This window comes from Marmota flaviventris, chromosome 11 (assembly GCF_047511675.1).
Source record: "Marmota flaviventris isolate mMarFla1 chromosome 11, mMarFla1.hap1, whole genome shotgun sequence".
Taxonomy (NCBI): domain Eukaryota; kingdom Metazoa; phylum Chordata; class Mammalia; order Rodentia; family Sciuridae; genus Marmota; species Marmota flaviventris.
The window spans coordinates 70,824,217-70,849,854 of record NC_092508.1 but is presented as its reverse complement, the minus strand read 5'-3'; the positions used below and the strand labels follow the sequence as shown (position 1 = coordinate 70,849,854).

The following is a 25,638-nucleotide window of genomic DNA, read 5'->3' as shown; positions in this document are numbered from 1 at the left end:
TTTCCTGTTTTAGCTCCTCTGTCCTACCCAATGGGCACAGCTATACTTTCTCTCTGTGAACACTTCTCTCAGGGGGGCTTTGATGGAATTTGGTCTCTCCTCCTTTACTATGCCTTACACAGTGTTGCTGGCTACCATTCAGGTTGAGAAGAGTAACATTTTCAATTTTTTTCATATCAGCTTCATTTCTGTATGGTTCGATTTTGGTTCTTTCACCTCACTTCCCAACCCACCAAAGAAGGGTCACTAAAAGAACGATGTGACAATAGTAAAATCATGTTAAATAGTAAACAAAAACTCAATATCCTCTATTGCCCCCCATAAATATTTTAATATTCTATTTTTACTGCTTTTCCAAGTCTATGCAGTTACAATTATTTTTCACATTTGTGATGATAGATACTTTTCTTCTACCATTTCTATTGTTGATCTTTCCCTATCTTGTTATACAGTCATTTGACAATGGTTACATAGTATTCCATTTGAAAAGGAGTCATGCTTGTTTGTTTATTTAACTAGGAATTGAACTCAGGGGCACTTTGTCACTGAGCTACACTCTCAGTCCTTTAAAAAAAAAAAAAAAAAATCGTACTGCATGATGGTCAGGGCACTAGCTTCAGGGTTAGTCTCCCTGAGTTTGAAATTTATGAGCTAGCGACTCTGCAAATTATTTAATGTCTCTGGTTTCAAAATCTATGAAATGTGGATAATAGTACCTACTTCAAAGTATTGAAATTATTAACATAAAAAGTGCTTAGAATAAGTGAGGCAGGAGGATCACAAGTTCAGGGCCAGATTGGGAAAATTAGGAAGACCCTACCTCAAAATTAAAAATAAAAAGGGTTAGGGCTGTATTTTAGTGGTAGAAAGCCCCCAGGTTCAATTTCTAGTACCCCCCCTTCCCCCAAAATGCTTACAGTGTCTCAATGAGTTTTCAGCTATTCTTGTTATTGCTGCATCAATTGGAGGAGCTCAAGTTTTGAATGTTGGCTCCTCTCAACACTTTTGAATTATTAAGATCAACTGTCAGCTGAGGGACTTGTGGTTCAGAAGGTTCAGAAGTTTTTAGGAACTGGCCTGCCATCCACCGGATTTGATTCTGAGGCATCTAGCAGGCTGGCTAGGTTGCTTCTCTTCCAATGAAGAAATGTGCAAGTTACAGTTAAGGATGAAATTACCGGTGAACACCATTTATAAAACCCCCACATCTTCCACCAAGATCCTTGTGCTTTGATAAAATTCCTCCATTATTTGTTCCTCACTGTCAGAGTCTGATAAAGCTCAGAGATGGTCTTGGTGAGCTGGGTGTGGTTGATGGTAATAGCAGCTCCCTGAGGGCAGCCCATCACAAACCTGGCACTCATGTCCCCTGAGAGTGACACACTGCTAATCTCTCCTTGTGGTCCCTTATCACTATTTAAAACAAGCTTTCTCTCTATGGTACAGAATATGGTTGAGGCTTGGGTCTGCTAGACAGCCACTGCCCCACTGGCCACCCATGATTCTTTGGCACTTTTGCTCTCCTGGCAATGATTCCTTGTTAGAGCAGCCCTTGAAGGGCACCTCTCACCACGTGAGCATGAGACCCTGCTCTCTTATAACAGTGGGTGAGGATGGAGATGTGACAAGACTACAGTCCCAGAAGTATGATCCCATTGTCCTACAGGTACCAGGGGCATGGCACATATCTTCAAGTATAGCTGTCCCTCAGGATCTGCTAGGGACTGGTTCTAGTGTGTGCCACAGATAGGCTGAATACCATATGTTAGCATTAACGCAAATTTCTCAATAACACCCAAAATGCATTTAACTTGGTTTTTAACTTGGCAGCTGAGTGGCATTCTCTGCTTTGGCCTGGATCAGCCTCCTCTTCTTTCTCCTGTATGCATATCTTCTGCTCTACTTTAAATCATTACTTGATGATGTATAACACTCCAGTCAATATAAATACCACGTAAATAGCTGGTGCCCTGTATTGTTCAGGGAACAATGATGGGGGAAAAAGTCTATATGTGTTCAGTACAGAAGCAATTTTTTTTCCCTGAATATTTTCAATCCATAGTTGGCTAAACTGGTGTGTTCAGAACCATAGAGAGGGCTGACTATATTTTGTCTTGAGAGCTGCCAGAATTTTCTGTTTGTACAGAGTAGCAATGCTTAAGATGAATATTAAGGGAACAGATGGACAACAGAAACCTCTGAAACATCTCTAGGCCTTTTCCTAAAATTGTAATTCTTCCTTCACACATTACCTGTCTGTCTCCTGGCAGGGGAACATGCCCTGATAAGATCACTATAGAGAGAGCCATGAACTGTGGGCAAGTGTGTCTGTCAAGCTCAGGTGGGTACATACCCAATCTGAAAAGTCAAAGGAACACAGAGAACAGACGCAGAACAGGCTCAAGACTGGACGCGGCCTGCCAGCCGTCGCATCCGCACTTCACTGGAGCGCCATCAAGACGCAGGCCAGATCTGAGCACTGCGGCAGAGTGTACACCAGCACGACACTGAGAATCGAACAAGCTCCTGCGGGCGCGGTGACAGGACACTTAGAAACACACTCCGCCTTTAGCACACAGACTTATCCTGACTCCACTAAAGCCATGAAGAGGTTCCCAGAGAAGGCAGTCACACCGTCTCCTGCAGTGCTGAATCACTGCGGGCCTTTGTCTTGAGGAAGTGGGGGCAGTGACATGTGGGGCAGATGGAGTGATGGGGCTGTTCTCAGGTCTGGGAGAGTCCCAGCTAACACACCACACCCACCCATCTTCCCAGAGACTGTTCTCTCTTACAGGAAGGTACTGGAAGTGCATTTTTAGACAAATACCTGAATCATCATGGTGACCATGTTATTTCTGCCTGGGGCCACGTTTCCTAGTTTGGACACTGATTCTATGTAACTAAAATTTCCAGCCTTGTTTCTAACAGTCACTGTGTGGAAAACTGGTAGATATTATTTCCTCACAATGGAATTTTTATTGAGCAAGCATTAAGTAGTTATTGAAAATCTCCATGGAATGAACCTAAGTTGTGTGAGAAAGCAGCTGTGGGTTCCTTCATCCTGGCTGGGAACTTTTTAAGCAAATCTGAGTTATTGCAAACCATCCCTGACTCAAAACCAAGGCAAATCAAAATAAAGAACAATGCTCCAACATTTTCAGGGAACAAAGAGGGATTGGGTGAGGAAAGAGGAGACATCTTATGAACAATCCTTTTCTTCAACAAACTGTAATGTACATTTAAAGAAGCATCTGCTCTAAGAAAAGACAAAGCCTCTTTCAAATAAGGTAACACCAGACATGAAAGCACCAGATTTTCAAAAAGCCTTTTGGAAACAGACTGCATTAAAAGCTGTGGTGTGGAACCTTAGATTTTTCGTAGAAGTGTAAACATGCACTACACGTTGTGCACCATGCCTCAGGCTGGGTGGCAGGGTGTGTATGGCTGCCATGGTGAAACCCAGCCATGTCACCTGAGTATGAAAGGTGTATTGGCAGGAAGGTGGGTGATATAGAAGTGACTACGTATGTGTGCAGCTGACCTCCTTCCACTTAGTCTTCTAGAGACTTCCTTGAGTTCACTGTTCAGTTTATTTTCAGAAAGTGTCTTTGGGGACTGTGTGTAAGATGGGTTCCTTTTTTTTTAGTTGTAGTTAGACACGATATCTTTATTTTATTTATTTTTTATGTGGTGCTGAGGATTGAATCCAGTGCTTTACCTGTGCTAGGCGAGTGCTCTACCACTGAGCCACAACCCCAGCCCGTGGGTTTCCTTTTTCTTAGGGGCATGTTTCTGACCTGGGTGCTAACTGGGGCACTGATTGCCTCCACCAGTGAATCAAGATTAGCAGATCCTCTCCAAGGACTCCAGCACATCAGGACAAGAGCCATGTTGGGATGTGACTTGCGTCTCTGGAAAGTGGGTTTCTTTTCTATACTTGGCTCCAATGTCATAGGCGAAGTGCCAAACATGCAAGAATCCAAGTACTCTGACAGGAACCATCCCGGGTAATTCTGCTTATGCCAGCTAAACAACATGCATCATTAAATAAACCATCCTCTGACTATATTTATGAAATGATATGTCTGCCGAGTAATGAGCCTATATTATTTAAACATTCAAGTGGAGACTCATTCAATTTACTCTTGCCTGCTAATATTTTTGTTTTTCATCTACTTGTGCTGATCCTACTCACATGCATTCCATGGAGAAACTGAAGCTATGAAGCAGTCATTCAAGTAATAAGAGAGGAGAGGACAGTATCTAATAAACTGACAAGCATTCAAAGATAATTCTCATGTTGTGTGTACAGAAAAAAAAATGAATCTAGAGAAATTGAAAACTATTTCAAATTCTTTGTGGGTACTGGGGACTTGTTTTTGGAAAAAGGTGAATTCCAAAAGAGTGTGCTTCCAAGTTTTGCAATGTACATTTCAAATTTACCCTAAAGGCAGTTCAACCTCACTGATGTGCAGAAGGTATCCAAAGTATTCCTCAAAATAGTCATAATTATTGAGATGATATCTACATGAAAATGCTCTGTGAAACTACATGGTAACTTCTGCTGGTACAGGGTAATGCACAAAATTAAACCTAAAACACAGCTTCCGCCCCTAAGAACTTGCAACCTAGTTGGGAACCAAGACTAAAACACAGCGCAGATCATTAAGCATTTAGAAATAGCATGAAATTGGGACTGGGGTTATGGCTCAGTGGTAGAGTGCTCACCTAGGCCCTGGTTCAGTACTCAACACCACATAAAAATAAATAAAATAAAATAAAGTTATTGTGGGGCTGGGGATGTGGCTCAAGCGGTAGCGCACTCGCCTGGCATACGTGCGGCCCCGGTTCAATCCTCAGCACCACATACAAACAAAGATTTTGTGTCTGCCGAAAACTAAAAAATAATTATTAAAAAAAAAGTTATTGTGTCCAACTACAACTACTATATATAAATAAATATATATGTATATTTTATTTTTTTGTAAAAAAGAGCTTGAAATTAAGACCTGATTCAGAACATAGAGAATGGCTTGACTGCAAAATTGTACAGTGATACAACCTATATGGAATTTGTTTCTTGGGCCCCACTGCCACTTGGCAGAACTTGGAAGAAACTGCTCTCTACCAGCTACAGTGGTGTGTAAGTTCCTACCATCATTGACATGTGGTTTGGAAATCGAAGTTTTTTTTTTTTCTCCTTGAAAGGACATGGCCAGCAATCTGTGAACCCACTTCAAAGAAAATAGTCAATGGATACTGTTAAGTTCTTTGGAGAAAATAAGAAACCTGTCCAACCTCAATCTGTGGCAGCTGGAGATTTACTTCACTCAAGAAACTGGGAGAACTATCTAGATTGATTCAACATCAAAATTAATGTGTTCTGGATGCTTTTTCTCCTTCAACTTTCCTTGCTGCCTGCAAGAAGGAACTGAGAAAATGAAGTGCTCACAAGTAAGTGGATGAGCAGCCCTTCAAAGGGACTAATGCTTGGGGGTCCCCAGCGTGCAGGGGATGACTCGGGGGAAGTAGAGAAAAGCCAGTGGGCACAGGGGATTAACTTGGAGGGTCTGACCTGCAGGGTTCAGGTTCACACAAGGTTCTCTTGCTTTTGGGTGGAGGTTAAAAACATCCCTTTCACTTTCCTTTTCTTTCAATCAAGGATTGTCAATGGGAAAACAAAACTAACTTAACAACAAGGAAGCTCTTTCACGGGGGTTGAGTTCCTGGGAACAGCATCCTCCAGATCTTGTACTTTATGCTCTAAACTAGTGCCTGCAGGCAGTTCACCTTCAGATATATCCACAGAAACGGCGCGCTGTCAGGTTTTAGTGCTACAAGATCAAATGTAGCCTGTGGTATTGCACAGACTTACAAATTAGTTCCTCTATGAAATGAAACTCAACTGGATACAGAAAATTAAAGTGAATCCCTAATCGTCATCATCAGTCATCCAGCTAAAGATGGAACCTTGGAACTAGGGGAGGATAAATACTGAACACTAGGAGCCCTGGAGAAACTAATCACTTCAATGACTCCTGGCTGGCATTCATCTAACTTCAAAATACCTCAATGCTTCTTGGCATGTCCTGAGTGAAAAACCAGGACACATGTTCCATAGGGCCTCTGGGCTTGTTTCCTAGAAGTGGGGCCTGACCAATCTTTCTGTTAGGTTCAACTCACTGGATCTACTTAACTTCAGTTTTACATATTTTTACATATAAAATGTGGTGAGATAGCTGGATACACTGTGGGGTGGGGGAAAAGCCAAGGTTTGTCAAATGGAGAGCTCTGTTCTTATAGGTTCCCCTGCAGTTGCTCACCTCCAGAGATTCCTCCTTTGTTCATAGGTGAGCTCCAGGGCAGGGTCCTCACATGAGTATTAGGATAAATCTAATTGATATGGCTACTCCCCTTAGGAGACTCTGATGAGTAGGTGGCCAGAGTAGCATAGTTAAAGACCCACTCTCCAGACCTCTACCCAACCCAACCCAGTGAGAGACCCAACGTTTACCCTAGGGCACGCCCTAAAGCAAGACAGGAAAGTGAGGCTGTTTTGAATGACAGACCTAAGGACTGAAGATGACTTGCTGATCTGAGATACAGACTGGGAAGCAGAACTGAGATGTGTCATGCCAACTAAAGATAAGATGATTAAAATTACAGAGGAGAAAAGATGCTGGAGAGTAGATGTTTCCTTTTTGTTCCCATTTTAAAAATTCTAGTAGCTCCTCCTCCCAAGCAAGGTAAGGTAGTTCCTAAATTTTGAGAGTTTCTCCCTGCTGTCAGGCATCTTGTTAGAGGCTGGCTGCAAATCAAAAAGCATCTCAATTTTCCTACCATATGCTACCTTGTAAGGAGGTAGTACTGTCTTGATGTTATAATGCTGTGGAATTTATTCAAAACCAACAAACATTGGTTATTGCTAAGCACAGTTCAAGTGTTGTGCTGGGCAGGCACATAAAAAAGATGAGAAAACAGTTTTTGACTTCTAGGAGCTTCCAGTTTAGCGGGATTGACACATGTAAACCTGGTAAATGCAATGACACAGATGAGCATCCTCAGGGTGCTTTGCAGACAGAATCTAACTCAACTATGTTAGAGGAGACCCCTGTAGGGAGAAGGCAGGCTGTGTGTGAACAGTCTTGAAGGGTGAGGCAGAGACAGCCAGGTGAAAGGGAACCAAAGGGGTCTGAGGCATTGGAAACTACAGAAAGACTGAAAAAAGAAATGATGCAATGTGATGCACTAGGACTAGTACCTGTAGTTCAGTACTGGAAGAAAATAAATAGAAGGCAGGGAATGGACTAAGAAGGACTCTAGTCACCTTTGGCTTGCAATGTCATTCTTGGAATCCTGTATCTTTTCTTCTGGGAGAGGGAGAGGACTTGATTTTTAGCACAAAAGTGAAGCTGAAGTATATATACATTTTAAGTCTCTTAGCTGCAGTCAGGCAGATGTTTGGGAGATATAAGCTTCAACGGGACAGGTAATCAGGAAGAGTGCTGAAAAGGCCCAGGTGTGAGATGGTAAGAAGTTAAACTGGGCAGTAATAGGAGGAATGGAGCGAGCAGACAGATTCTAGAAACAGGAAAAACAAAACAAACTGTAAGGATTTGAATGACTGTGTGTGAGAGATGACACAGGTGGCTGGGGGGATCCAGTCCTGGATTTTCAGCTGGAGTATCTGGGTGGATACTGGTTCCAATAACTTTAATGAGAGAGGGCACTGGTCTAGTTTTGGAGAGAATGAACCTAAGGTGACTGAGGCCAGGCAGCCTGATTCTCAGGAGAAAAGTTGGGACAAGAGATGAGTATCTGAGAGTAAACAGTAACCAAAAACTTTAGACTAGATACACTCTGTCAGCCAAAAATGAAATTCAGGGGAACACCAACAATTGACAGCAGATAAAAGAAACAAGAGTCCACAAAGGAGAAAGAGTACAAGATGGGAAGAAAAGAGAGATCAGTAAAACAAAAGGCAAGGGACAGCACATTTCAAAGTTCATGCAACAGATAAGACACACAGCATGGAAGAAGCCAGGAAAGTCCCCAAGTTTGGTAATCACAAAGTAAATATTAGGGGTTGCATTGTGTTGCCCCTCTGATCCCACCCAAAACAAAACAAAACAACAAAAAACATTAGAGTCCTAACCCCTAATGCTTCATACTTCACAATGTGACCTCCTTTTCAAAGTTACAATGAGGTCATTAGTTAGGTTGGGCCTTAATCCAAGCATGGCTGGTGTTCTGGGAAGAAGGGGAAGTTTGAATCCAGAGGCAGACACACTCAGAGGGAAGCAAACGCTGTGAGGTCACCATTTATGAGTCAAGGATAGAGGCCTGGAATGGATTCTTCCCCCGAAGGCCTCAAGAGGAACGAACCCTGCCATACCCTGACCTTGAATTTCTGGTCTTCAGGACTCTGAGACACTAAATTTCAGTTGTTTAAGCCACTGATTTATGGTGTTTTGTTATTGGTTGTCCTAGCAAACAAATATAATAAGTTTTATCAAGAAGAATTTCAATTGCAAGCTTAAGGGGAAGACTGGAGAGAGCTGAGGTGTGAATAGGACGTGAGGAAGTGAAGACCACACTTCAAAAACGCTTACACGAGAATGAGTTAGAGAGGAGCACTGCTTAGTTTTAGTTTGAAGATCACAGACTTGAGCGATTTCAAACACAAATGGATATCTTTTTCCAGAAAATTCCTGGCATAAAGTAGTTCGCACATACGTTCACTGAACTCTGTGATGTTAAAAACGACTATAGTAGCCATGCTCACAATTTTTTTGTTTCTGGTATTGTTTGTGAATTTTCTCCCACTTTCTCACTGATTAGTCTTACCAGAGATCTGCTATTTTATTAATAAAAAAATTAAAATTTTTGTTAGAAAAAAAGTAATTACAAGTAAAATACAGAGATGGTGATTATAGAACAGAGAGGCAATGAGAGGCAGAGCAAGGCCCTGATGGAACAGCATCCCAAAGACAGCTCTGAAACCTTTGTCCTTAGGACCTTGAGGAAGGAGAGGAGAAAGAGTGGATGTAGGTGTGGATCCCTATATTGAAAAGATGTAGTAAGCTGATGATCTCAATGCTATTCACGGGCCTAGAGCTAGCTAGGGGACAGTACAGGTTGGTGAAAAGGGAGAAATACTGCTGGGAGAGGCGGAGGGAAGCCAAGTAGGGACCAGTGGTACTGAGGGTCTGGTTCAAATGAAGATGTGTAAACTGCCATGGTGTCAATCCTTAGTTGCCCAGGTGTAACAGGATCAGTAGAGTGGATTATTGTAGGATCAATGCCAGTTCATGGTTCTTCCAAGCAGATGTGACCAAGGGTTGCTGTACAAGAAATCTGAGGATGTCACTAAAGAAATGGTTTTAGTGCTCAGAAGTGGAGACCAGATTTTGTAGGGATGAGATATGGGTAAAGAGAAACCCATAACAACAGTGAAAATGAAAGGGTGTCTTTGTATTTCAGATCAGGTGTCCTGGGAGTGAGACTGAGTGACACTGAATGGGATGTTGGCTAGAAAAGTTCCTGAGTGTAGTGTTCTTGATAAGGACAACAGAGAGCAGAACAACAGGGGGAACGGGCTAATGTGGAATGGACATAAAGACTGTGGGGATTGAAGTCCAGGCACTGCTGGGGTGGGAAGGTGTCACGCTCCTCAAAGGACATGTCCTAAGGGTGGGAAGTCTATATTAAGGATGGCCATCCAGTAGAATGAAAGCTGGCTGGTGCATTAGAGGGTTGGATTTTGCAATGCTTTACAAGTCAGAGAGCTCCTTACCTCTGGGTCCACGTCAATTAACGCTTGGACAACCCGTGCCCAGCAAAAGCTGAATTTTTGAGTCTTATTTGTTGATATAGATATAAATTTTAAAAAGCAAAATGAGAGTTGTTATTCTTACTATAAGAAGCATCGTGCACTAAAGTTATATATATTATATAAATGACTACTGATAAAATTTTGGAGAACATACCAGAAACTCCTGGCGGTGTTTTGATGAATTTTCCATTAAAATGACCAATTACAGCTTCGCATTTTTCTGTAGATTCCATCCTATTTATGAAAACAAAGTTCATAAGTATGTAGCAGTCTCTTAGTTTTCATTTTGTTTTGTTCATGCACAAACATTCTTTTAGGCTTTTTGGATACAAATGAAACCAGGCAAAAATATATGTATATAATAGTTTATACTTTTATCTGTTGCTTTTACAGTTCTCCAGAGAAAAAACTGATACTAGAGTATGTTCTAGATCATATAGGAAAGAAATTATATTGAGTGTTTAATATCAAATATATATATTCTGATTGTTGAAAAATTGAGAAAAGCAATGTATAAAAGCTTTCTTAAGTCATGATATTGAGTTAAAAGCAACAGTTTAAAATACTAGTATATTTGCTACTTGTTAGAATATTGGTTATTTTAAACATGGTCTTCCCTTTTAAGTATTCACGAAATGACAGACTAAAGAGTTGTGATAATAGCTAGTGTCAGCAGAGGATGTGTCTCACATGACTTTTACATTTGCTCCAGGTTTAAAATTAAATTAGTGAAGTCAATTATATACTTCTTTGTCATCTTGGCTTTGGAAGAGTTAATTAAAGGCTGAAGCCTAACTTTATGACTTGTTTTATATCTACAGGTGGCTAAAAACATTTGAGAATCATTTCTGGGTATTTAAATTACTTTGACTTATATTTCTTCAATAGAAGAAACACAGAATAATCTACTTAAAATACACCATATTCTGAACTACCCAGAGAATTACACCTCAGTTCTAATGGATAGTGACAATGTGAAAAACAGCAGCATTTAATTGGGCTCAGTCTTTGGATAGGTATCCCTGATTTGCTTTCAGAAGAACACCCACGGAGGTGAGGAGATGTTGTCGAGCCAATTGGTGTCCCACCCAGATCACCAATGAAGTGTGCACTTGAGATGCTGGCCCCGGTGACTTACTATTTACTGATATATTAGCTTTATTATAAAATTGTCTGGCCTAACATAACAATGGACTAAAAGCCAGAAGAACTAATTAATGGCCCTTGCCTGCTAGTGGATGATGGAAAAGTCCCTCTATGCCTCAGTTTTCTCATATATAAAGTAATATGTAATAATAATGCTTTATGCATAACACAGGTCTGTGGCAGGATGTGACTGTCTTGTATATGAAAGTAAAATGTCAGCATTTTTTCTTCCAAAGTCTAAGTTAACAATTTAAAACACATAGATATTGTTATTGCAGAAGACTAACAAGTTCCTAAATAATGTATCATGTAAAATCAGCTTTTTTTTTTTTTTTAATGGGCTTTAGGATTAGAATTTCTCTGGAAATCAAAGCTCTTTCTGTTTTATACATTTTCTCTAGAAACCAAATTAATGATTACACTAAAGTATCCTTTCTGGGGAGGAAGAGATAAAATGGAGGAATAAGATACTTTAGTTATATCTGGAGCACTTACTTCTTAAAAAACTAAAGTGAGAATTATAAGATATTTAAATTTATGTGGTAGTTAGGTGTTAAATCCTTTTCTTTCATGAATGTTTGAAAAATCTAATTAACTCACTTTATTGATGATGAATCACATTTCTGTCTAAAGAGAAAAAAACATACTGATTTATCTATGAAATTTAGGAGACTGGTTGTCATTTTAAAGAAATTTAATTTCTTAAAAATTAATTTAATCAGAACATAAGACACAAACACTTTCAGAATTATTGCTCATATAATACTTCTTTGCCTTGAGCCAGCAAATATGTGTGCTCAGTTTCAAGAATACTAATGAAATTCCAAAAGATTTTTTAAAAATTACATGTAAATTTACACTGGTGCCCATAAGCCTGGCTTAAATTTGCTTGATTATTTTTTTTAATTTGTAGGATAACTCAACAGAGCTTCTGCTGGTGTAATAAAGGGAGGGCAGCATGCTTACCTAGCAAAGCCAACACCGCGACTTGTACCACTGGAATCACGTAGTATCCTTGTAGAAATAACTTGTCCAAAGGGTTTGAGCATATTTTCAAGTTCTTGCTCATCCATGGACAGGGGCAAATTAGAAATATACAGGTTGGTAGGATCCTGTTCCTGTTGCTAAAGCAGAACAGAGAATTGTCTATCAATTTCTAGGAGAAGGTGAGATATTTATGTTAACATATCTAATTGTATGTAGGCACCCTCTTTGCTCACATCCTTTTAAAGTATTATCTAGTGAAACCATGGGATCCATGGAACACTAAAATCACCTTGGACACTTGAAAACAGTGTCCACACTTTGGACAGTGTGTACAGGTCTGACCTAGTTCCCAGAGCCCTTCTCGGCAGAGGTGGAAGTGGCATCACGTTGGAAAGGGTGATGCTGAGTTGGAGAGGGTGCCCTTCAGAAACCACAGCTCTCAGCTATTTTCAGTGTTTCCAAAAATAACCAACCTCTCTTCCATTGCTATTTTTAGGAGTTCATTTCAGGCACAAGCAGGAGGCTATTACTGCTAATAATTCAATTTAGAGATACATCAGAAAGATTTCGGATCAAATGTATGAAAGATGATATGTCATGAGCTTTGTAATGTTTTGAACAACCAATAAAAAAAAAAAATTTCTGGATCAAGTCACGTGGATTCCGGTATAGGCTTTCCCCAATCTGCCCTATGGCAAAGTCCATATGACTTTCAAGTAGTGATCAGCAATGGAAAAAGAAGAGCTCCTAACTTAATCCAAAAGAGAAACTCAAAGCCATATAAAATGGTAAACTCTGGGCAGATCAAATTTTAGAATCTTATAAAAGCTGAACTCAAGAGTAGATGGAGAGAGAAGGTGTGCTAACTCCGTGCTATACAAAGAGTGATCCAGGGACCAGCAATACTATTAGGAATTATCTGGGAACTATTCGAAATGCAGAGTCTCAGGCCCTACTTCAGACCTGCAGAATCAAAAACTGCATTTTAACAAGATACTCAAGTGATTCATAAGCATATGAAAACCTGAGAAGCAGTACTCTTAGATAATTTTGCATCCGACTTTCCTTTGTTGGGGGTAGAATCAGCTAGAATCAGATATGATTGCCAGTAAATGCAATGTTAGGGTATGTCAATCACCAGGAAAAAAGTTTACCTGACAACTGGAATATTTTCTGACCAGATCAAAATTCACTTCTGCAAATACGAGATTAGTGTAACCTTAATTTAAAATTAGCCTTTCCTTTGATCTTATTAACCAATTGTATCTTTATGTATTGAAGCATAGGACAGCTTATAATTTTTCTTTAATAAGCACTATTAATAAAGTCATTAATTTGTAGATTAGCCTTTGGAAATGAAATGGCATACCCATTATAGCTTTCTAGATTTTTGAAATGCACAGTACTTTAAAAATATGTGAAGCACTATGCATGTTTGAATTTTTATAAAGTCTTTTCAAAGTATACCAGCATTAATTAATCCTGAAATGAAAATCTTCCTTTTCTATAATTCACAAGTAAAAAGTGAACAGTGACCTTTTGTGCTATACTTACAGGGTAAGATTTAAAATAAATCAGGGGCTGAGTTATAGCTTAGGGATAGAGCTCTTGCCCAGCATGCCTGAGACCCTGGGTTCAATTCCTAGCCCAGCAAAAATCAATCATCAATCAGTCACTTGATCTGGTACCTAGGTAAATGCCCTAGTATTCCCAAGAACTAAAGTTATCAAAGATTACAACTACGACCAATAAGTACTGTTCTTACAACTGCCTGTCACCAAGGAAGGCAGTGTAAGCAGGCCACGTGGGGCCAAGAAAAAGTTAAAAAATTATTAAATGCTCAATAGCAAACAGAGCACTCACCATCTTGAACTGTTCACAGGCTAAATAAAATGGCAACCGTCTTTTTGGTTTTTGGATGAGTTCAGTGGGGTACTATTGATTATCTTACGTTGAGCAAAATCTATTGTCTACTATAAAAAGTATATCTTTAATGTCTTCAAATTTGAAAACTGATTTATTTAATAGATACAGGACAATAATATATACAGTGTTCCAAAACAGGGAAAAAAATCAATAAAAATGGTTTTAGGTACTAACGTTTTCCAATGCAGACCTCTACCAACCCAGTAAACTGGCCAGTTCCTCTATTAGCCATCTCCCTTTGGCCTTAGTCTCCCCTAAGTTTCTGAGGCTTTCCTGGAGTGCCAGCGAGTATTTGTTAGTATAGAAATCTGGCCCTGCACCAACCAGCACAGAGTTCTTGGTCCTTAGGGTGGGTCTTGAGGGAACCTGTGTCTTCAATGAGCTAAAGGACATTTCCTGTGCCCCTCACACTTCACAGACTCTCACTATAAAATAACTATGACCTAGTCCTGCTTTTCACAGATTCCCATTAAACAGGGGAGATGGAAGCACGTAGTGAAGGCTAGATGTGTGCAAGTCAAGATGGGAGGACAGCGGTGGTAAGGGACACTTTGTTGAGAGGAAAGGGGAGTTGAGGAACAAGAAGAAGGCAAGAGGTTGAAACCAACTGTGAAAGGCTATCCAGGAGTTTGGTTTTATTGTATCAACCCTTGCTGCTTAGACTTTCCCACTTAAGGAATGCTAAGGGCAAGGAGAATGTGTATCCAGAAGAGTCCATGGGCAAAAGCCAAAGCAGCCTTGCCAGGGCTGGAAAATTTCCTTGAAATCCTGTGCTTTATCTTAAAAAAAAAAAAAAAAAAAAAAAAGTAAAAAAGCAATATTAACAATTTGAGCTTTAACAGAGAAAAAATATTTCTGATCTAATATCATGGAGTAACACTGATACCTCAGGAAGATAAACCATGTTTCTCTTATCTTTCACTTTTCTGGAAGGTAAGACGGAGAAAGAGGAAGGACAAACTGTAGTTTGAAACTTACACCTTGAAAAATTGGGAGGCTTTGGAGACACAGAGCAGGGGAATTAGAGAACCAACATACCTTAGATTTTTGAATCATGTTTAGTCAGATTCAGAAGCAAGTGGAAAACTCCCTAATCAAAGGGCATTAAAATACTCTTTATACAAAAATATAGCATTTAAAAAATGTTACTTACAAAATTATGTGTATGTGTATTATAGACTTTCTTTTAAAAATTATAATCATGAAGATCTCTCAATGACTAATGTTTAAGAGTGCTCACAGGAGAATTTGTTATAAATGAAGTAATTTTTAGAGTGAGACTACAACGTAGATACTAAGTACTTCCCAAACCTGTGTTTTAGTTGCTTGCATCTATGAAGTTAGTAATAAAAATATTTCACATTCTACAAGGTCTTGATTCAAATGGGAAGTTTATCAATGAAGAAAAAAATTGCTTAGAATCATAATCCAGAAAGAAATTGGACTTTTAGTTCTTTCTTGGATATAGTGAAAGAGAGTGATCTAAATAGATGTAAATATTTCCTATGACTTTTTTTTGTGTTTGTTTTCAACAGCAACAATTCTTGTTTAGGTTTCTTCATTTGGGATGACCATTAGTGCTAATATTACTTATATTTCTTTTTCAATACTACCCATAATGTTAGAGTAATTTTAAAGTTAAAAAACAAACTAACCACAAAAGAATGGGGAGAAACTCCAAGAGGCAGTTTAAGCCACAAAAAAAATCTAATCCCAAAGTGTCTGTGTGTTCTTTACCATACATTCATTATGAATAGAACATATAATATTTTCAGTCACTGGTGATGTTTTGCACACTGAGGATAATTTAATCTCCCTAAAATCGGCAACAGCCATGTAACTCTGTTGTATTATGTCTGAAAAATAAGTTGCTATGTCTGAAAAATAAATGTATTCTGTCAATTATAGGTGGCTAAACAAAAGTGGGACCAACGGCCTCTTTATGTCCCTAGACACGGAAGGGATTCAAGGGCCTCTCTAACAAGTGGAAAACTAGATCCCACATCAGCCATGAGAGGGATAAATGGGTACTAATGTTCACTTGAGTAGAAAAGCGGGGCTTGGAGGTCCCACATGGTGTAAAGCACTCAGTCATCATCTGAAAGAAATTAACAAAAACCTCCCTGTGCGTGTGGAATGGTTCCTAAAATGCAAGAAAGGGACTTGGCAGGAAGAGCAGACATCTGTTTTCTCTTGTACTGAATACCAACCAGCAGATAGCCACTCATGGGCATGTGACTGCAAACTGCTTGGAGCATGGTGGACTAGGGGTGTTGTGAGGACTAAATTCCTGCTCAGTGACTACCCATTTATTGAGAAAAATGTGCAAGCTTCCCATCAGCCAAGTAGCACCCAATGATCTGCTGACCTCCAGCAGGCCTCAGAAGGTACCAAAGGTTTAGAGAAGTCACATTGTTAACAGGTATCATTGATGTTTATTCACATTTTACATCTTAGTTCCCAAGTTCAACATAAATAGGCTTTCCAAAAGGCCCAAGGCCATTTCTATTTGAGAAGTTTCATCGGGGTACTCCATGAATATGATTTTTAAATGTCCCTTTCACTCCTTTACTTTTTGGACTGGGGATTGATCCTAGAGGTGCTTTATATCTAAGCTACATCCCTAGGCCTTTTTAAAACTTTTATTTTGAGACAGGGTCTTGCTAAGTTGCTGAGGATGGCATCGAATTTGCCATCCTCCTGTCTCCCCAATTGTGGGGATAACAGGCAAGAACCACGGCACCTAGCTAAAATCTCTCTCTTAATTCTCAATTAACTGCCTAGGCTCAGAAGGAAGTTTTTTCCCTCCCTCTCACTTAAATGATTTTTTTGATTATTAACAAAACAAAAAAAATATTACCACGTGGCAAGGACCAAGCAAGCCATCGAAAATACATGAATAATAATAATTAAAAAAAATCCCTGGTCTCTAATGTTTCAATTTGCAGTTTTGAACATCTGTGGGATCCTTTCTGAACTCAATCAACATGCCAAACAACACTGCATTTCCCCCTTCCCTCACCAAAATGGCCCTTATTTTTTTCTGATTATGTTTAATATATGGATTTTCAACACATAGGTGTATCCTGATTCGTCCACTAAAGGAAAGGGGACAGTGACAGGCCCTTGTCATTCAAGCACAGGAGCCAGATTAACTTCCTTTAAAAATCCTCTCTCCAAAAGATGCACGCCAAAGACTCCTTTATCAAGACAGAACAAAGAGGCTAAACCAAACGCGGACTCGCAAAACCCTTGAATTTATGGTACAGAATAAGAGATCTGCTAGCATTATAAAATACATTTTTTAACTATAAAGATATAATAAAAAAAGAATTTAGATCAAAGAAACTCAAGTCATTCTACAGGGACCTGAAGAAATTCATACTATGGAATGTTGGCACATGGCCAGCATCTCTAATCCCGCACAATGGTCTTCCCCACAGATGATGGAGGAAGGGATCATTTCTCCTAGCCAATTTACAGTATAAAGCCTACCAAGGAGGTCTTTGAACAGAGCTCATTATCAACCCACAGGGAAGCTGGCATTCAAAGTGCACCATGGATATGACATGTAGTACCAATCTACACCCAGTCCTATGTTGACTAAAAGCATTGTAAAGAATTTTTCAAAATAGTATATATTTAATATAATATGCTGCTTAATATTCAGGCATTGGGAATGATCCTAGGGCAAGTGGTCAGGGGCACTCAAAATCGCCTTTGCATTTTGTTAACAGGCTGACAAAAAGGCCTTTTTCTAACTCTGATTCAACTGAGGCCACAAAACAATGGGTGTCTGGTGCTTCCACATTCCAGAGTGAGAAACCAGGCCATCAGAGAGAGCCTGCAAGGAGCTGGCTGAGAACTGGTTTGGGATGCTTATGTGAACACTGCCTCCTGTCTGTCTACAAGAGATTGGACAAGTGGAAATAAGCTTTATGTGGAAAGAAAGGTGCATGTGCTTTGAGTCTCAATATATGGGCTGTTTCCCTCTCATTATCCGGCCAGCAGCAGGGGCTTCAACAGACCAATCAGCAGGCCTGGTCTGTGTCCCACGGGCTTGCTGGATACAATGGTCCATGCCACACTCAAAAGCTGAGTAATCTGGAAGCAGAAATGTTGGTTGAAGGGGGCTACAGGTGTGGCTGGGAAGAAACTATTTGACTGCAGATGGCCGGCAAAGGTGGATCAGAAGTAGGCCCATAGGCAGAGTTGGCTCCAGGTTGTGTTAGATCCCCCCCCAGGGAGGTTAGGGGACAGGGAAGTTCTAGAAGAATGGTGCTGAGGATGGCCTTCCATTTGAGGTTTCCAGTCCAAGGACACGTATTCTCTAGCTTTAAGGGATTATGGGGAAAGATCAGATTGAAAGGAAAGGTGGGGTTGGGTAAACAACTAAGAAAAATGCCAGAAGCATTCCATGAGAGAAAGCATCAGTCTGCTGCCTGGCCAAAGAAATCAACCTCAGATTACCTCTGCTACTCCAACCCTGGAGGGTTAGGAGCTGCAAATAGGGAGCTGACAGCAGGGGTGGGAGCAGGAGAAGCACTAGTTCTGGAAACAGAAACCACTCATGTTCCCATCCCACCGCAACCAGGCTGTTTGGAACAGACCTGATCAGGTGGAGAGACTGATTTTTACACGACACTCAGAATTTGTTAAATAAACAGAGATGGATATTGAAACACTGAACACTTAATAGAACAATCCATTTTTGAAAACCAGATATTCAGCATCAAAAAGTTAACCAAAAATATTTCATATTATCTTAAATAAGCAAGTTATAATGTATTACATATTAGTCACAACCCAAACCAGTCTTCTAAAATATAATTAAATTGACTGTCCTAAAATTCCCTAAATTATAACTAAATACATTCATTATACATATCTGTGTGAGTAAATATACATGTAATAAACGATTATGTTGGGATGGAAACCTTCAAGACACTGCTTCCTGGTCACCAGATAATCAACATAGTTGTCAGCAAATAGTTGTTACATACATAGGCTGTGATGTCTTTCTGCAACAGTGACATGCAAGACACACATCCCTTTTGTGGACTCTCAGCAGCTTTCAAGCTTCTCCACAAGATCCTAACATTTGAAAAATTCTATTTGAAATGTAACTTAAGGCTTTCCCCATACATTGACTTGTCTAGAATATCATTTTGAGGTTGGGCAATGTAAATACACACAGAAGTGCCTGGAAATGTATTAAAGGATATGTGTGTTTCATGGAGTTTGGACATGAAAAATAAAGAGGCATTCTAACCCACCATCCTCTAAAATCAACCAGAAAGACCTGAAATGAAAGAAGCAAGTGAAGGGACTTTTTTGAAATAAAGAAAAGTCATGGGACCTGCCCTGGATTTTATCCAACCAGAGCGTCGCAGAGTAGAACAGACAGAGTGGAGGACAGAAGAGTGGTTTTCTGAATGAACCCCTAAGAGTCCTGCTTACAGAATATTTGCTCACTGTTTACAGAGCCAGATTAAACATTGTGCCAATCATGATGCAAAGCTGGTATCTCATATTTACAATATACTTAAAATTTCATTGCTTCTCAACAATATTACAGGAAATTACTCTTTATGGAGGACAAATAATCTAAGTCATCATTGTTATTTTTTAATATTTATTTTTTAGTTATAGATGGACACAATATCTTTATTTTATTTTTATGTGGTGCTGAGGATCGAACCCCGTGCCTCACACATGCTAGGCGAGCGCTCTGCTTCTAAGCCACAACCCCAGCCCAAGATGCTTACTATTTATAGTTTTGTTTAACTTCTACTCTGGAGTTCAAGAAAAGCCAAAGTAAGTGCAACTCAACATAAAGCTTTAAAAACATTCTACGGCAAGGTTACCTTAAAATGTGATTCCTTCTATTAATTCCTAAAATCTTTATCTATGTTCATTCTTTCATTCAAAGTAAGCCTCGATCCTGGTAGTTGCACACATGTTCTTCAGTAGCCTGTAATTGCTAAAGTCTAAGTGGTAACTTGGCTTTTAGGTCTCAGCAGGTAATGTATTTATCTTAGAGTTTTTTTTTTTTTTTGTTTTGTTTTAACTTCAATAAACCTTTGCTTATGGACATGGGAGTGCTCTTTAGGAAATGATCATTTGTTACTATTTAGAAGTAGCAGAGGTCAGTAGAAAATTCCTTTTTTCAGTATTTCATGAAGCCAGATAATATAACATTGCTGCCTCTTTGAATTGAAAAGAATGCTTAAAATATCAAAGTGCCACATTTCAGGTTTGAAAACAGATCCTACAGTAACTGAAGATCCAAAGTTGGGAAAAAAATCTATATAACTACAGGCAAATCTTCATAGTTGCATTATAGGTACTTGCTATTAGCATATAACCTAAAAGTAACATTGACTGAATTGACACTTATGCCCAAGTCTTTGCTGCCCAAATGTAAGCTTGAGTTATATGCTTACAGCTAGTACCTACATGCAATTATGAAGATATACCTGTAGTTAAGTAGATTTTTCCCCTGTCTTTGGATCTTCAATTGTTGTCATATCTGTTTTCAAACTTGAAACTTGGCAGTTTCAGAAGGTCTGTTACAGAATACAAAACATGCCATTTCATGGGTTCTTCTCTTTTCTGAATCTTAGTTTTTCTTAATAAAATGATTGTGCCTATTTGAAAGTAGGAAGGAGCACAATTGGAGGTCTCCTCAGCTTTGTAATCATGACTGCACCTGTCTGTGTAACTGAGATCAGGGATGGTCACCCTTCCGGAGTGCATCAAATCTAAGGCATCATCATGTCTTTTGAAAAAGGAATTGGGCATCTTAAACTAACTTCAATGAAGAACATAATATGAAAAGAAAGAGACAATAACTGGCTGGTTAACTCAATTCACCTTTCTAAATTATGATATTGTAGATTCTATGGAAAAACTTGGAGAGGAACTGTCATAAGAAAAAAATTTTCAAGGCAAACATTATGTCTTACAGTAATTAGTATCTATGTGTACTGTACTAAGCTATTCATTAAGCAAGAAACTTATGGTTTCCATTTTATAATTCTTGGACATTCAGGCACATTCCTTACCCTGAGAAATTTTTTTAAAATTTATTTACATGTTATGTAATTTACTATGTGAATTGTATGCATTTATAAATCCTCCTTCCCATGGTAAATTATGAGGAATGTATAATACTTGTCAGAGTACTACTGCTGAGGATGTGGAGACATAGGGCAGATATTTAGCAGGAGCTGTGGCTAGCAGGGACAGAGGGAGCGAGGAATGGTGCAGGAAGAGGCTTCAGGAGCAAAGTGCTTGACTCACCTTGGCCATTTGAGCCTGAACCCCACTAGCCTTCAGGGCCGACACGGCTTTCTGAGCTGCTGCAGGACTGTCGAAGTCAACAAAACCATAACCTGAAATGCAAAACACAGTTTTTATTAAGTCATTATTTTATGATTATGTGTGAAAAGTAGAAGAATGACTCCACTTTGTCTCCACTCTGACAAAAGAAACGGAAAACACCATGAGAGGACACAGGTGTTCACAGCCGCAGTGCAGTGACATCCTCAATTCTTCCTCCTGGTGGTTAGTCTGAGCTGGACAAGCCTCCCTTCCCAGTGTGTGTGCCGTGTGGAGAGGAGAACTGGCTTTGTCCCATGCAAGATCTTCTTAGGTGTCCTATGGTTACTATGAAAACAATGACATCTCAGTTGCCAACCAAAGTTAGAAAAGGTGGGGAGGGGGCAGGAAACAACTTCAGAGAAATACTGCTTTTAATGATGTGGTAATGAAGATAAGAGCCATCCCACTGGGCTGACAAATGACAGCAGCAAAAATTATGTTGTTTCTTCTTCTTTATTTTTTTGGTACTGGGTATTCAACTCAGGGATGCTTTACCACCGAGCTACATCTCCAGGCCTGCCCCTGCAACCTTTTATTTTATTTTTTTTTTGAGACAAATTCTAAGTTGCTTAGGTCCTGGCTAATTTTCTGAGGCTGGCCTTGAACTTGCAATCCTACTGCTTCAGCCTCCAAAGTTACTGGGATTACAGGTGTGCGCCACCATGCCTGGCAAAAATTATGCTTATTCTGTAGAACTTTACTTTTCAAAATTAAAAAAAGTACCATCATTAGATACCCCAAATATAAGATAATCTAAATTTTGGTAACTGGTTAAAAGTACTATTTACCTAAAATATAGCTCATTGTATCTCTTCAAATGAAAGAGGGAAAGAAAATACCTCCAGATACCTAAAATATTTGAAGCAGTTCATGCCCTAAAGTCTAAAACCAAAATGCAACACACACACACAAAAACAAATAACCACCTATAAGAGGTTGTGGTCTAAAGCTTATTTATCCATAGGTTTACATTTTTAACAAGCTGGTCATCTATTTTCTCAGGCCACAAGAAATCATAGCAGAAAATTAGGCAAAAAGGGGTTCTGATGAGGATAGGGCTACAAAGCAAGCACATGGATGAAGGCATCTAGCCGTGAAAAACCACAACAAGCCACAAAAGAGAAAAGTTGAACAAAGAGCAGGACTTCCACAGCATATAAGCAAGCAGCCCCATGAATCTCAACAGATCCTGAGAGCTCGGCTGTATTAAGACAGAGAATTGTAGATTTTCTTTCAGTCTGATAACTTCATTATTGAGGGAAGGTTGAGTTATATTTAGTACACTGTTTAAAGGAACAGGATTCCAAGCAAAGTACCAGAATCTCCCTTGGAACTCATATCAACTATTACAAAATTAATTTCAAAGTAAGTACATTTTGAAAAAGGAAGGTACCATGTGGAGGTTGTGTGGAAGGGGAGTCAGTCTGTCACTGATTTCTACATATTATGAAGAAATGGTACATAATTGAGATAGCATGGTACTAGTGTCAAAATAGACAAACACACAGCAACATGGTCAAAGAGAAAGCCTCAGAAACAGTCCAGTTTGTAGCACTGGTACCAAAAATATTGCCTGGTAATAAAATAGAGTAGACAGACTATTGATTACAGAGAGACGTTTCAGGAGAGATGAATGTTAATGCAGCTTCCTTGTAGTACTTAGAATTGGACTGAAATTATGCCCAATTTGATTTAGACAATAGTGAAATAGCCAGGTTGAGGAAAAGAAGAGGAGGCTGATCGAGGCCAAAGCAGAGAATGCTACTCAACTGCCAGGTTAGAGATCAGGTTAAACGTATTTTGGATGTTATTGAGAAATTTGCTGTTAATGCTGACTTATCATATTCTGAGGATGGATGCACATGCATGTGTGCACTCTTCAGCAGGTCATAAATGAACACATAGCCATGACAATCAAATGACATAGCTTCTACTAGTGGATGTTTAAAGTTTTCCACCAATTTTGCTATTTGCAATAAATAACAATAAGCAGGTATTCTCAATTTCTGCTCCTACCTTAGCTTTTCCTGTTGGTCTGATTATTATATATATATATCTCCAACCTCTTGGTCTGATCTGCCCTTACCCTTTCTGATTACAAGTGTGTATGTTCTGGTCCATGTGCAGCCATGTATGAATGATCAGATACATAATTAGTCCTTTGGAAGTTCTGCCCTGAACCGCCACATAGAACAGTGTTGGTAAATCTTCAAATCTCTCTTGTTGGCCAAATTCTGACAGAAGCTGAAACATTAAACAATTGAATTTTCAATAACTAAGGCATGTGTTATTCAGATTTAATATATCCTTTAGCTTAATTTTGTCCAAAGAGGCTCCAAAATATGATTTATGACAAAATGTCCTATGACCTTTCATGAATTTTTATTTCCATGCTTATAATTCTCATATTTAATCTCTAAAAATTAATATATAATATAAGCACCATTCATTTATACTAATGCTCTATAATCTCATGTATTAATTTATCTATATCCACCTCTCAATCTATCTAACCTATATTTATCTACCTACTTACCTACCATTGTAAGTTGCTTTGGGTAGCATGTCATTTAACTTTATTATGAGCTAAATTACATGTTATTTCTTATTTGTCTTAACATTATTAATGTTCCCCCCCCCCCCCCGCCCCCATAAACTCTCTCATTCTGGTTTCCTATTCTTACCTCTACCTCCTTTCCAAGGTATCTGCTGGCATCAAGTGCTGAGAGGTTTGCTCAAGGCAGAGAGCCCTGCAGGGTCTCATCACCGCCCACACAGAGGCAGTGTCTCCTCAAGCCCAGGTGAGGGGAAGCTCTCCAGGGGACTTAAACGTAAAGTCAATTCTGAATTACAACCTCCCTTTCTCTGGAAGCCCCATAAGCCTCTTCATTTATCTGTGGACCCATTCCAAATATTAGGGCTGTGCATTATAATAATATGGGAGATGTGGCATTAGTTAATTTGTACCCATACCCTTTCTAAATCATGATGGGCACTGTAGAGTGTTGGCTTCCAGGGAATAGGCTGTCATTGGAGAAGAGTGTACAGTGGTGGTTTTGCAACCAGAGGACTCTGGGTCCTCTCCCTCTCTTAACTAGGGCAGCTCTGCTTTGCAGCAAACTGAACTGCCTTGTAAGATTTCTTGTTAGGCCAGGAAGAAAAGCAGGGGAGGTAGGATAAGGCCAAAACCACTTATCTACTGCAATGTCTCTCTTGGTTTGAAACTGTTGAGATCAGTTTCCTGTTTTATGCTGGCAAGTCTACTTTTCTTTATAAAACCAAAATATTTTTTATGTCTCTGTTCTCTCAAATCATTTATAAGTGTTAAATAAGACAAATCGTGGCAACTAAGTGTATGTATTTGAGTCTACAAGTTAACTCTCTCTAGTTTAATTTATTTTAAATATTTAATGGGGTACTACTCTACATAAAGCACAATCCCAAGGCAAAACTGCCTTAATGTGCCATGTTGATTAAACATGGGCTTAGATATTTGTCACAATAGCTCCTTTAAATCTAGGCACTTTGAAGAAGAGACAGAAATACAATGGACCACTTCAAGTCTAGATTAAAGGAAATGGCTGGCTTAAGAGGAGAGGCCCTACTATAAGGTTCATTTATGTTCTTCGCCTTTTTCAAATTGTACTAAGCCACTGCCCCGTCACCACTACTTGAAAAACTAGGGTCTAATTAATGAGGAGATTTGCCTTCTCTGCCTATTCCTGTCAACCTTATTTCAATTCATGGGGTCAGTAGTTAGATTCAAAGTCAGCTGACTCCATTCTTTCCTTTTCCTAGAAATCACATGCCTATTGTTAAGATGCTGGATCATTAAAAGTCAGAAGCACAGAGCATCCGAGCTGCCTACTGCAGACGCCTCCTCTTCCAGCTCATGGAGTTGGATGAGCTCATCCTAATTACACGGAAAACTGAAGGTCAGTGCATCAAATTAATGCAGCAGCATATTTCAAAGGGGTGCATGACCTCCCCTCCCCATTACAATTTGGTCAGTGAAAATGGTTCTCTCCTCCCTGCTGCCAATATTGTCAACAGGCATTCAGCAGAGAACAATTGGGAGTATTGAAACATGTAATTAAGTACTGCTTAAAACTACTCTATTCTAATTAATAGAGCCAATTTGCACAATATGTAATCTTTTCAGTTCTTTAGTACAGTCCAATGGTCTTCAGTAAGCAGCTCTAATCTCCTCAGGCTCAAGAAAGAAAAGCTATTTTCTAAACTCTACTCCCCTTTTAAAAGTAGGGGCTAAATGCCAACTAGTATTTTGCATGTTAACTATACTGGCGCCAAATCTGGCAAACTGCAAGTTGCTGTTGAGTTTCCAGCCAAAACCCAAA

General features: G+C 39.3%; 1 protein-coding gene and 1 non-coding gene across 8 annotated transcripts in view; both read right to left on the bottom strand.

Annotated features, from left to right (window-relative positions):
• The window catches only part of Rbms1 (RNA binding motif single stranded interacting protein 1), a 207,059-nt gene that overhangs the window by 18,355 nt on the left and 163,066 nt on the right, over nucleotides 1–25,638 (bottom strand). For all 7 annotated transcript variants that reach the window (XM_071619132.1, XM_071619131.1, XM_027937966.2 and 4 more), the window contains exons 4-6: nucleotides 21,200–21,291; nucleotides 11,948–12,105; nucleotides 9,990–10,069 (exon numbers count right to left, since the gene is read on the bottom strand). In XM_071619132.1, coding sequence (XP_071475233.1) covers nucleotides 9,990–10,069; nucleotides 11,948–12,105; nucleotides 21,200–21,291 — 330 coding nt within the window. The remainder of the gene's footprint in view (nucleotides 1–9,989; nucleotides 10,070–11,947; nucleotides 12,106–21,199; nucleotides 21,292–25,638) is intronic.
• LOC114094850 (small nucleolar RNA SNORA3/SNORA45 family) lies at nucleotides 3,785–3,915 on the bottom strand. Its single transcript, XR_003583149.1, has one exon. It is a non-coding gene; the product is annotated as a small nucleolar RNA SNORA3/SNORA45 family (small nucleolar RNA).